The sequence below is a fragment of the Aspergillus fijiensis genome, assembly GCF_003184825.1.
Source record: "Aspergillus fijiensis CBS 313.89 unplaced genomic scaffold BO72scaffold_19, whole genome shotgun sequence".
NCBI lineage: Eukaryota > Fungi > Ascomycota > Eurotiomycetes > Eurotiales > Aspergillaceae > Aspergillus > Aspergillus fijiensis.
In genome coordinates, this window is record NW_024468995.1 from 313,638 (window position 1) to 325,972 (window position 12,335).

The following is a 12,335-nucleotide window of genomic DNA, read 5'->3' on the forward strand; positions in this document are numbered from 1 at the left end:
TAACCTCTACGGTAATCTCTACGGTAAGAATACTTAACCAGCAAAGTTCTATTTGCTGAGTGGCCGCAATAGTCTTCTGTATTTAATCTCCCGTACATAATAACCTTTGTATTTCACATTACAAGAACCAAACAACTACATAGTATGTACTTCTCTCCACATCTACCCACTTGTATACCTACAGCATGTGCAGGAAATACGCGCCAGGCACACAGCCAACCCCTCCAACCTCGAACCACTGGGCATTACCCATACAGTTTCCTTCAAAGGTTAGCGTGTACTGTACTGTTGAGTTTCCGTCAGCTGCATCTGCGTTCCATTAAGGGAATTGATGAGCGATAATTGACGATCGATGATAGGTGCTGAGTGCTGACCTTACCGCCGCCGTTCAGCCCCGCGTTAACACTCACAAAACAATAAGTTATTTTTGGAATTGGTTTTCCACGTCTCAGTTCTTTTTCTGTCTCTCTTCTGGCCCCTTAATATATGCACTATCTTCCCTTGTGTACATCTGAAAAGTCTTCACATTTTTGGATGATGGCAATACTTCACCACGATGAAACTCACTCTTGGTGAATATCCCCTCGCCTACACATCTAATCAGGCGGATCTTACCAGTTGTCGGAGATATACTGATTGATACCCTCTGTAGCCCTCCTCTGCAGTGCAGCCCTGCTCTTCGATACTAGCCGCGCAACCCAGTTCCAAAATTTCTACCCCTTCTACCGGACCACCTTAACCACCGAGCGACCTGACTGCCACGCCTACTACAATGCCTCCCTCGCCGCCCGCAACACCTCCGATCCCAACACCTGCAAGCACATGGCCGAGTGCCTGCTCGAAGGCGCCGGGGAGGTGAACAAAGGGGATTGGGCCTCGGCGACGGTGCTCCTGGGCCTCACCCCGTCGATTCTGGGGACGGTGGCGCCGACGATCGAGGAGCGCCTGCAGCTGCTCCGCGAGCGGCCCATCCTCGGGTTTCTGGGCATCCTGGCCGCCCCGTCGCTGACGTTCGCAAGGCCTTGGGTCAAGCTCGACCATCCGGGCGACAAATCGACCACGTGGCTGCGTGAGCATACTGCAGGCAGAAACCCCAATGTGTACCGGAGTGTGGTGCAATATCTCGCGGTGGCGCTGGCCGCGGCTAACGTGCTGGAAAACGCCATCCGGCTCGGTAGCCAGACGATCATCAGCTGGAAATGCAATATGGGTTTTCTGGAGTTGGCGTGGGTGTTCCTCGCGCCGGTGCCATCTCTCGTGATGCTGGTTCTGCCACCCCTCGTGGCGCTGACAAACTCGGGGCTCGCGGTGCTGGGGGACTGCCTGGGCAGGCTTCTTTCCCGGGAGCATTCAGACACAACGGCAGGGACCCCCACGAATGTTGATGATCGAAGCGTGGATCTCGGCGAAGGGTTTTACCATGGGTTGGCGAACATCTGCGGGCTGGTGCATGTGGTGTATGGAACGATCGTGCTCTCCTCCGTGCAGTTCATCGGCACCTTGGACGCGCTCGGCGTGGTGGGGCGGTTCACAGCCTCTGCACTGGTGGCGCAGTTCATCACCATGACCCAGCTCTATGGCGGGTCTGGCACGAAGGAGAAGCGGAATGAGGAGAAGACAAAGCAAGATGGTAGCCCATGGCTTGATAGGACAGGGGTTACTTCAAGGGTATACGGCCTAGAGGGGGATGATCGTTCATCAAAGCAGACCCCGTCAAATGACCAGAAGGGAGCGGATGTCGAGAACCCGGTCTGAAGTTGGGGGATCGGACATACCAACATGTCAGCATCTTCACGATTCTTTGCTTCCCCCTGAAATGTCAAGTCCAAAATGCACACCTGCGCAGATTGTCGGTGCGTCCGCTGGTTGATCAAACCGAGAATTCTTTCTACCTGCAGAGTTCCTGACATCTGTTAGCATGATGAACAATCGTCTGTTAGTCTGGGCATGCATTTGTCGTAGGGATCAACATGGAATCTGTGTTTGACAGGTTATCGCAGGCGTCCCTAGCCGTCTGGCAACTCACAGGCCGGATATGAAAAAGCCAGTACAAAGACGCAGGCCAATGGAAAACTGCCGGATCTTTCAAGCGGAGGAAGTGAACTGCACAGTCAATGGAACGCCGTATCTTCAAGGTGGTGGTAAATGTTGACTGTGATGGGTTTACACCTGTCTTTGTTAGCCGAAGTGGAAGGTTCCTGTTATTCTTCACGTAAGCCCCGTTTGCCATCAGATGCTCTTCTCGATCTCTTTCAAGCGGCCATTCTCTTAGCAAGGATGAACAAAAAGAGATTCCTAAGATATGAGGGACGGATGGAAAGACAGTTAGGCTCATTTAGGTTTTATGGTAACAATGGAGCTAGGCGCTCGTATAACTTATCGTGGATTAACGCTCTGTCTTCCATTTCCGGCGTTCGGGCAGGAAACCTAAAACAACCTCCCTGCCGCCTGGAACGAGTGCGAACACGAGAGGCTTTACTGCGCCTCCTTTCTCCTTTATTTGTTGAATTTATTGTTTTTCCAACATGAGCCGGAGTAAGATCGACGTGGTTTCCCTGGTAGAGGACTTGGCATTGAATTGGAGAGCTCTCTATACAGCTCAGATCTGTCCGGAACTGGGCCACACGGCAATGTTAAAGTATTTCAACTGACAAGTCACAGGCACGGTGTGTATCTAATCATCTGAGTGAGATTGGGTGTCAAAAGGTCTTAGTAGGAGCTCATCCCAAGCAGAGCCTGAAGAAATTCAAAAAAGGTGGGCTGTGACCGTCGTGTTCACCCAGCAAGAGCCTTGCAGAGAGAACTGCATTCGGCGTTAATCAATCACATAACCGTCGTATTGTCTTGAACACACGCAACACCAGCACAATCTACTTCGCATCCGTATCGACCCGGGGGCTTCGTGGTCAAGACTTTGACGGCTACGAAATAACGTTTATTCCAACTTTGTTTAACCTCGTTTAACAATGGTGTTCTCCCGTGGGTATTCCAGCATTTAGGGTTCGGCCACCCGTCCAGCCACCACGGTTGGAGATGCGAGCTTATCGAACTCGACTGGTTCGCTCCTCTGGTTGACTGCCATCGAGATTCCGATTCTCTGGGCGCATCGTATTTGGCGGAGGGCTTGTTTGAATGCGTCACATGAAAGCCAGTCGAGTTTCCGCTACTCTTGCTGACTGAGCTGTAGATTGTAGCTGGTACGAGCGACGCGTCACGCGCTTCGGATCAATGCGTTCCAAATGAACAAGGAGAGGCTGGTAACTTCCTCGGAACCCTATGCTGATCGGGTTCTTTCCTTGGCATGACCTAACGACTGTCTCGTCGTCTTTGTCTAGCAGGCCTAGCCCCAAGCTATGGCAGCTATGAGTAGTTGTCTAGAACCTCGTGGTACGTGACTGCTAGGGTATATAGATGCTGCGATTCTTCTTGCTCCCGACACCAGCACATCGCCTGGGTGTCCTAAATACCTGCGTACTACAGAACCATTCAACCTGAGCAGCCAAACATCATCCACTCGACAAGCGCAATATGTACGTCAACATTTTGAGAATTCTCATTGTGGTCTGGCCTCTTGTCCTGGCCGCTGTCGAGGCGCAGGATAGTCAATGTTCCGCTCAGAGATGCTATAGAAATTGTGTGGATGAGAGTGATGAGTGCGTTGAATACTGTCGGGGGACAGCAAGGACGATGCGGAATCGAAAGAACGCGGGGCTCTTCCGGCAGCGGTGTTTTCTCGAATGCGACAAGGAGATCAAGGGCTGCTTCAAGGGGTGCGACGCTGCATGTCCGCGTCGGGTCGAAGGGCCTCTCGAGACCTGTAACGGCAATTGTTTGCAGACTGCGCTGGACGGCGTGGACCGATGCTTCAATGGGACCGCGCCCCGCCACGACTGCCTTGCCGCAAACCAGGAAAACTGGCAATCTTGCGAGGAGGATTGCCAGGACAAGGCACCACAGACGCAGGCACCGGCCACCCCTGCTGCCACGCCTCCACCTGCGGCAGATTCCCCTCCACCAGCGCCTACGGAGACCCCATTTGAGTCTGCCATCGGATGTGGGGAGTTTGATCGATATCTGAACGTGTACGGCGCATGCCTGGCCCCATGCTTTTTTAATCTCTGTTTGAATGGCGAGAAGTGCAGCGGAGAGGCCGGGAAATGCGGTCTGGGCAGCGAATGCGAGGCAGCAAACAAACAGTGTACAAGCGACGGGGTCAAGACTTATGAATCGTGTGTACGTGCGTGTCAATCTTAGGCAACCCATCGATTGGCTTTGTGCTATCTAGCAATTGCTGTGATGGGTGGTTGCCATTGTGGAGATCGACGACGGATCAGTGTTATCAGTGTATTCATTGCGCGTAACTAGCTCAACCGCATATCGAAACTGTGCTGTATAAGCTTCCATGGTTTGACTGTATTCGGTTCTTGAGTTTCTATCCTAGGGGTGGTGTAGTAAGCAGCTGGATGGGTGAAGGGCACCAGGGGCTACAACGCCGCGAGGAACGGAGGTTTGGGAATCCTTGCTTTGTTACCTATTTTACCTCACATTTCTACCTTCTTTGAACAGCGCTTCCATAGCCATCTCATTCAATTCCAACGAGTTCACTAACTTGTTCGGGCTGATAAGGGTTATTGTCAGGCATTCTGCCGGCAGAACGGGGGGTTACTTTCACATGGCATAAGCACATTGCCTATAAACTAGTCTGTATATGAGTCTAGGTCAGGGTAAACAGTGCTGGGAACCTTATAGTCTCCTGCAACAAGACTCATGATCGAGTTCCAGAGATCTGTGTGCAGCAACCTGATTGATGCGGGTTGGTACAACGCATCATTGACTGTAACTACTAACTGTACGGTAAATTCCCGTCTTGAAAGGGGCCTGAGTTGCTTGAGGAGCGCCACGGGAAGTCCTGCGTTGCCCTTGACCCCCTCAGCACCGAGCACGAATTCACTTCACTCCAGATTACAGATTACTGACAGCTGCAACGCTGATTGCGATTGCTCGTTCGACAGGAAAAAACTAGCTTCCGGGCCCCTCCTGGCAGCGTTGGATCAACAGACTCTCCCTCAGACAACTGATACTCCATTCTGGATGTCAATCTGGTGCCATTCGATCCATACCACTCAGCTAGCGGTCGCCCACTTCATGAAGCATGAAAAAATCCCCACCACCCCGGAATCGTCAAAACGCCGATCTGGTCCCCGGAGAAACTGGCTACGCTATGTGAGTTCCACCTCTATGACCATCCCGGTCCATTGACCGGCCCGGAAATGCTGTCTGTCATTTATCGGTGGCGGAGGACCAGCTCCTGCAACTGGTGGGTTCGGAGGAGTGGTGGAGGTCGTGGTTTCATGACGGCGTGAGCAAAGGATCTGTGAAATTTGGGACCGAATCTTCACGGGAGGCAGATGCACGTGCGTGACTTCACATTATCATTAATATAAATTAATCAATCAACCCTGCCGACAACGGTGATGTTCGCCACCAATCGAATCGATCTTCCCCCCGGCATGCATGGCGGTTCATCTTACCACTGGGTGGTGGGTAGGCTTTGAGTGCCTAAGTACGGTGCCTAATGGTCTGGTTAAATGAAGTCCATCCCCTCCATGGTAGGAGAGGCATTGGGATTCGCTTGGCTATTGGAGGAAGTATTGGTATGGTGTGAAAACGATCCATCAGCACCACCCATGATTGAAAGAGGGGTTGAGTGGGTAGGATAGTGGCCCTGAAACATCTTTATTACTCCCAGTAGTTTGTTATTCCCTCAAACTTTTTCTTTGGTCGCATTCTAGCTCCAAGCGTCTGATCTTACTACACAATCCCACAAGTCTCCTCTTCCCGAGTCATGATGTCTCTGTTCGCCGTCCTCTGTCTAGTGGCAGTTCGTGCCCTGGCCACTGAACATCTTCTTCCTTTCAAACGCGCCGCAGACGTGAGCCAGACCGGCATTGCCCCCAAGAAAGACATCACGCTGTACTACCAGGCCACGAGTCAGCCCTTGACAGCCGCCACGGTGGATGCTCAAATGAAACTGCCAACGGTGGTCCTGGAGGAGATTACCACCATTTCCAGTGTCAGCTGCTCGGCCGAAGCAGTGGAAGTCGCCTTTGCCAGCACGGCTGACTATCAGCGCAGTGTCTCCGCATGGCCCTCGTCCAGCTTCATTCTACTCACCAACCACCTGGGCAACTGCGACGCGGAGAACGAACGCGGCGTCTACCTGGTCGACTCAAGCACCGTGGGCAGCGCCAACAACACCATCACGGCCCAGACCACCCGCAGCTCGTTCCGGGACCAGGCGCGGTCGATCTCGGTGCTCTTCAATGCGAGCGCGGTGGCATCTCGCAAGCGCGACTGGACCATCTCCGCCTCGGACGAGTGGTCGGGCGAGCTGATCGATACCAAGGATCTGGCCATCGACGTGCAGGATGTCAGCGTGAGCACCACCCTGGACCTGAGCGGCGGGGTGGAGCTCGATGTGACCAACTCGACGGCGACAAGCCTCTACCTGGAGCTGGATCTTGCCCTTATGGCTGAGCTGAACGTGTCTGCGCAGGCGACCGCCGCCTATTCCACGGATCTCTGGAGCTACACCTACGACGCCTTGTCGGTCTCCGCATTCGAGATCACCGGGATCCTCAGTGTCGGCCCCTCCCTGACCCTGGGCGTCGGCGTCGAATTCGGAGTCACCGGCGAAGCCAACATCACCGCGGACCTATCGACGCAGATCCCCAGCGGCACCATCTACCTCGACCTGCTGCACAGCGGCGCCTCCACGTCGTCGGGCTGGACTCCCACACAGACTGCATCAGCGACCCTGTCCGGCGAGGTCGATGCGCAGCTGAACCCTTTTGCGGATGTGGAACTCGCAGTGGGGATGAATGTCCTCGACGGTCTGCTCGAGGTCTCCGCCGGCGTCGAGGCCAGGGCCGAGGTCGTGAATAGCTTCTCGGTGGCGGGCACCGCGGATGTCAGCTCGACCACGGGTGTGACGGCTGTGACTGGAACGGGTGCTTGCAGCAATGGCTACTGGTTCACGAGCGACTTTGTTTTTGATGTGGACGCGTTCGTGACCGGCCTTTACTCGGTGACTCTGTACACGGTGACGCTTCCGATCTTTGCGACGGACTGCTTGGCTTTTTGATTCCTACCAGGATGATGGCGGTCGACGAATATTGGTTTCGCTGCTGTGTGGGTCCGCAATCAGAGATCGAGTCGGATTTGATGTATTGGGGTTCATATATTCAGCTTGTTCTTGGACACCTGGGATTGTTATCAGCTTAGCTCCAACAATCCGACGATCCACCGCATACATATTGCTAGCAGTATGAGCAGAGTTGCCTCTGTGAAAAAATTACAGATCTTCCCTTTTAGAGCTTGCCCAATAAGACAACTTGTTCATGGAGCGATGCGTGAGAAGGTCGCGCCACCAGGCCAAGTAACAGGGTTGGTACGGGATTGCAATATATGTATATACTTCATTGGTAGTGCCGCCCTATCACCATTTCTCTTCACAGCACCGCAACAAACCATATCTAGACTTACTGAAGTGTCTACTAAAAAAAAAAAGGAAGAAGTAGGCAAAAGATCATGGATCCATCGATGAGGATAGAAACGAGAAGGACGAGGGGCAAAAAAACATACAACAGAAGGGATTCGCTGGTGGTCACCCACCCAACTACTAACCTCCCGGCGTGTGGCTTGAGTACGGCTGAGCGGACGGGAAGCCCTATTTTCCACACCCTGTGGTCGTATGTACCAGCAATAGCATAAAAAGAAAATATGTTCATGGCTTATGAGGGTCCTGCACCAACTTTCAAAATTAGGGACGTGGACGACCCCCGCAATCGGTTAGTATTCAGGATTAAGTACAGTACGATAGCTTCATGGCCTCCACAATCCCATCGCCGCCCTCATCGACCGAATCCCAGACCCCAACCACCGCCAGACCGGCCGCCTCCAGCAGGGTTTGCCACTGCAAACAGGCGCGCTCGATCCCCGCGTTGAACGCCATCATAGTCATATCGAACTCCGCCTAGAACTGGGCGGCCCTCTGGTCCGAGACAATGATCTCATGCACGAGCAGCCTTGAGAACCCCGGGGTTATGGCGGCGGCCACCTGCACAGTGTCTTGGTAAACCTTGCACTGATAGGCAGTAGAGCTTTATCAGTGGCAATTTCAGGCCTAAGGCAACAACTGGACGGGGCGTCTTCTCGCATGGGAATCTAATGATCAAGTAAATACTTATATTCTGAGTACAACCAAGTGTACTCTCATGGCTAAAATAATTCTTTTATCGCCAACTCTTGGGCTTTATCCGAGATCTGATTCTGCTTCACTGAAGAAGTCCTCTACGACTGGGGCAAACACCGACCCGGGCTTTATTCAAGACGGCAAACTCCAATCGCCGATGCGACAGCACGGAACCAAGTTGTCCAGTATATAATATATAAAATATATATCTAGTTCTGAGTAATTGCAAGCTCTTCTTCTAGGAGTCAGATTAAGATTCTAGAGAAGTTTTATAAAAGAAAGTATACAGAACAGTAGATTCCCGAGCTCTCCTTTTATAGTACCCCAAAACCTTATATTACTCTATCCTAATTCAATTCATTAAATTATCTTTTAGTCATTTTTACTTAAATGCTTTATTATATTTACTTGCGATATTCAAACTATGTATACTGATTTCCAGTAGTTTTATCCGCATACTATTTCCTATTTTTCCGGTTTTTATCCGATTTAGATCCGATAATCCTATCTTCTTCCAGTATATATTTTGTTCCGCGAAGAAATCCTCGTGCAGCCGCCAGCTAAACTCAAAGCCTTACGATTAAGTGGATATCTAGCTTGCAGTGGATGCTTTTCTCCATTCGCAGGGCTTTCGGCATAGATTCGCGTACTAATTCATGGCTCCTCGGAAGCAACGAACAAAAACGTAATGTTAAAGATAGACTAGCAAGCGGAACAGAACACAGCAACAACACCGGCTTCGTTAAACGACCCTGGTATCCACGTTGTGCATAGAAGCAGGAAACTTGCAGTCCCGCCCGGAACAACCTTCCCACGGACACCGATGGCCCGAGGTACACTTCTCATCCCTGCACGCAAATCCCATAGTGCAGACGGACTGTCTAGCAATGGCGGTGAGGGCTACTCTCTGCTCTTGAGACAGTGACTCTCCATGCTTGTGGGTGCATTGATCGCCATAAGAGCAGTCTCTCAGGAGGTGAAACCTGTTACACAACTTCTCACGCCTCAACTGCGCGGCGACATGATTAGGGTACGTCAGACTTCGGTCGACCCGTTGGCCTTTGGCATTCAGGAACACCTTCGCCTCAAAGCCTTTCAGCGTAGCGGTGGAAGCCGGCGTGGTTGTCATAAGCGGCGACACCGGCTGGGGCGAAAGGGCTGCCCTCGCGGCGGCCAATGCGTAGCTCCGTGTCGGGGTTCGTGGTGGAGTGTCTGCCGTTTCGAAGGTACCAAAGGACCCGCGTCGCTCGGACTTGAGCTTTTCTTCCATAAAAACATCTCCGAGAGACACGACGGGTAGGGTTTCTGCCAGACCTTGCATCTCACGCGCAAATGGTGGTCCTTCACCGAGTGAGATACGCCCAGACTCCAGATACGGCTTGAGGACACGCGCATAGCCATTATCTGTCGAGGCGCAGAATATGACCCGACGGCAGTGAACATCACGTATGTCTTGTACAAAGAGAGCTGCGGAGGTTGTTCGGGCCGAGAATCGTCAGCCAAGAGACTTACACACAAGTTGGGCGCCGGGGACAATCTCAGGGGAAGGATTGACTGACCTTCCAGCTTACGATCAGCACACTCCTTTCCATAGCCCACATCCACGATATCACACAGTCTATTATCCTTATTGAAGCCATGAATAAATGCTCTCATGGAACTATCGCTTTCCAAGATCTGGGAACAGCGATATGCCTTGGAAAGACCTTCAACGTTGGCGTATACACGAATCCTGATGGATATATCGGGTGAGATATCCTGATCAACTGTACGCAGATGGGTTTGTATGGTTTCGATCAGCAGATGCGCCGCCTTGTTCCCGCCCGATTCTTCGCCTCGGACCAAGGATTCTTGGAACTGTGGTCGGGAGTGAGTAACTGATCTTAGCTTTCCTTGCAAGGTTCGGGGAAAGAAGGGCTGACGTTCATACTATCTCCGTCAATCAAGACAGAGACATAATTTAACTTGGCCTTAGGGATTGCAAGTCAGCATGCGCGCTCCTGACTAGGGGTTGGGGCAGGTAGCAAGTATGAACCTGAGAATGAAGTACGGCCTGGTATTGTTTCTCGGACTCCAGATAATCGCCCCGGTAGGAATCATAAAGCCTTTTATATTCCTCGGTTTGACATTTCGATTCTTTCAGCTCAAGCTGCAGACCGTCAATATGCGCAAAAAGGCCCTAAGAGCATCTGTGTTAGTGATTTTGAAACAGACGTATGTTCAGCTCTTCTTCACAAACCTCAACCAGGGTCGTTCTCTTGGCTTCGGTGGCACACAGTTCAGCATATATTTTTCTCAATTCCTCGATGCTATGTTCCATGGCTCCACTTTGGAAACAGTGGTCGAGACTTGCAGGAGGTTATTAACACAAATCGAGACCAGAGGATGCTGTGATGGGGTTCGTGGGAGACGAGCGAGAACAGTTTTGAGAAAGGGAAAATGGTAAGAAGACATTTCAATTCCGGATGGGATAGGTCGCATTCTTAAGTCTCTTGCGCACTGGGCTGTGATAAATCTCGTCATTGGGTTCACTCGCCGCACATAGTTTTGGTACACTGTGCTAGACAGTGGGGAAGACAAGGGGAGTGCACAGAAAGCCCACTGGGAGCAAAGGCTGGATGTCCATCTTCTGTCATGAAACCACAGTAGAGGTAAGAAGATCAAAAGATGCAAGGCTGAGAAGATCCAGGCATGAGGAGACAGTGGGCGTCGAAGTACAATCTGTGGGCAAGAAATATCATCCTATCACGGATTTGGTGGCTAAGATGATTGGGTAGAATGACAAGGCTTGTATGAGCGCTTAGTAGACGCTGCGATGCTGCGCCCCTGCAAGCCACCGAAAATAGGGCCTCGACTGCACTTTGTCGGAACGTGACGTGAAGCAGTTGAAAGCCAGCCATAACTGGGTTCTCCCTTTAGTCGTTTTTGCCTCTTCTTTACATAATTCCCAAGGGCGCAAAGTGATTCGATGAAGGACACAATAAATGGCCAAACAAGATAGACCGAATTGCCATTGTCTTCCAATCTATTCCATGAGGTGAAGAAAAGTGCTACCCATAGGCGAGAAGCGCAAGAAAACACCCAGCAGGCATGTTAGATCAGTGAAACTAGATGCTTGGAGTAAATTCAAGGCAGTATGAGGTGGTAAGACCGAGAGCCATTGGGTCATCTTTCCAGTGTGATTATTGGAGAATATCAGGCTTAATCTGCTGGGAGACTAGTTTGTTCTAATAGAAAAGATTCAGGCGAGCGACCATGTCGGCCTTGAGGTTTGAGGTTTGAATCATGGTTCCCTATCAGCTCCGCCACCCTCACTCCTTATCGACCATCGCATATCACCGACTATTGGCTTATCCGTCCCGAACGGCGCAGTCAATCTGCATACCAGAGCACAACGTCTTCACGCGCCGAAGACCCTTCCTTCCCAGTCGCTGGAATCTGTTCAGAGCCACGCTTGAATTGGTGATGGTGGTGACGTAAAGCTGTTTCCCCCGCACTGTATCCGGTTGGACTTTTCAGAAGTAGGGACCCTTTACATTGTATTTATTCCACCAGCACCTCGGCCACATGATGAACACCGCAACGCTCCTTTATATAATTATATAGACAAATAGCTAATATCCGCGCCTGTAGTAATACTTAAATAGTAAATAATACTAAAATAGCTGGTATCTGCAGTAAGGACCAGCGCAGTACAGCCGCTGTTATTGTTTCTAAAAATATCTACTCTTCATCCGGCGGTTAAAAGCGTCTCGACTATACTAAAATATCTATTAACTAAGGCCGCTTGGAGTATAGTTTGACTATAATAACCGCGGGCGGGTTTGTTACAATTATTGAAGAATTAACTTAAAAGCTTTTTTATATAAAAAAGATTATCTTATACGGCAGCCAGCTGGAAAAAATTTTCAAATACTCTTCTCGTCTAGTTCTTTCTTCAGAAAAAAAGATAATCTTACAAAGATCAGACTTGAAACTTGCGGGAAGCCGTCAAAAAATAAGAAGATATCTTGTTTATCAGAAGCTACTCAGTATGCATATTATTACAATCTTATGCTCTGCACCCACTAACTAGTTAGTA

The 12,335-nt window shown here is 50.8% G+C and overlaps 4 protein-coding genes across 4 annotated transcripts; 3 read left to right on the forward strand and 1 right to left on the reverse strand.

Annotated features, from left to right (window-relative positions):
* The first annotated feature begins 464 nt into the window (after positions 1-464).
* Positions 465-2,138, forward strand: BO72DRAFT_447471 (uncharacterized protein). Its single transcript, XM_040944550.1, has 2 exons — positions 465-572; positions 653-2,138. The coding sequence occupies exons 1-2, from the start codon at positions 557-559 to the stop codon at positions 1,753-1,755; spliced, it is 1,119 nt and encodes a 372-aa protein (XP_040802042.1). The 5' UTR covers positions 465-556; the 3' UTR covers positions 1,756-2,138.
* Positions 2,139-3,528: 1,390 nt separating this feature from the next.
* Positions 3,529-4,297, forward strand: BO72DRAFT_495565 (uncharacterized protein; the record flags this gene model as incomplete). Its single annotated transcript, XM_040948553.1, has 2 exons — positions 3,529-4,233; positions 4,286-4,297. The coding sequence occupies 2 exons, from the start codon at positions 3,529-3,531 to the stop codon at positions 4,295-4,297; spliced, it is 717 nt and encodes a 238-aa protein (XP_040802043.1).
* A 1,551-nt stretch (positions 4,298-5,848) lies between these two features.
* On the forward strand, positions 5,849-7,144 carry BO72DRAFT_468023 (uncharacterized protein; the record flags this gene model as incomplete). The annotated part of the gene is made up of 1 exon (XM_040946878.1): positions 5,849-7,144. One exon carries the CDS (start codon positions 5,849-5,851, stop codon positions 7,142-7,144), a length of 1,296 nt encoding a protein of 431 aa, XP_040802044.1.
* Positions 7,145-8,996: 1,852 nt separating this feature from the next.
* On the reverse strand, positions 8,997-10,574 carry BO72DRAFT_495567 (CCCH zinc finger DNA binding protein; the record flags this gene model as incomplete). Its single annotated transcript, XM_040948554.1, has 5 exons — positions 8,997-9,721; positions 9,814-10,111; positions 10,177-10,224; positions 10,290-10,433; positions 10,494-10,574. The coding sequence occupies 5 exons, from the start codon at positions 10,572-10,574 to the stop codon at positions 8,997-8,999; spliced, it is 1,296 nt and encodes a 431-aa protein (XP_040802045.1).
* Between the last annotated feature and the right edge of the window lie 1,761 nt (positions 10,575-12,335).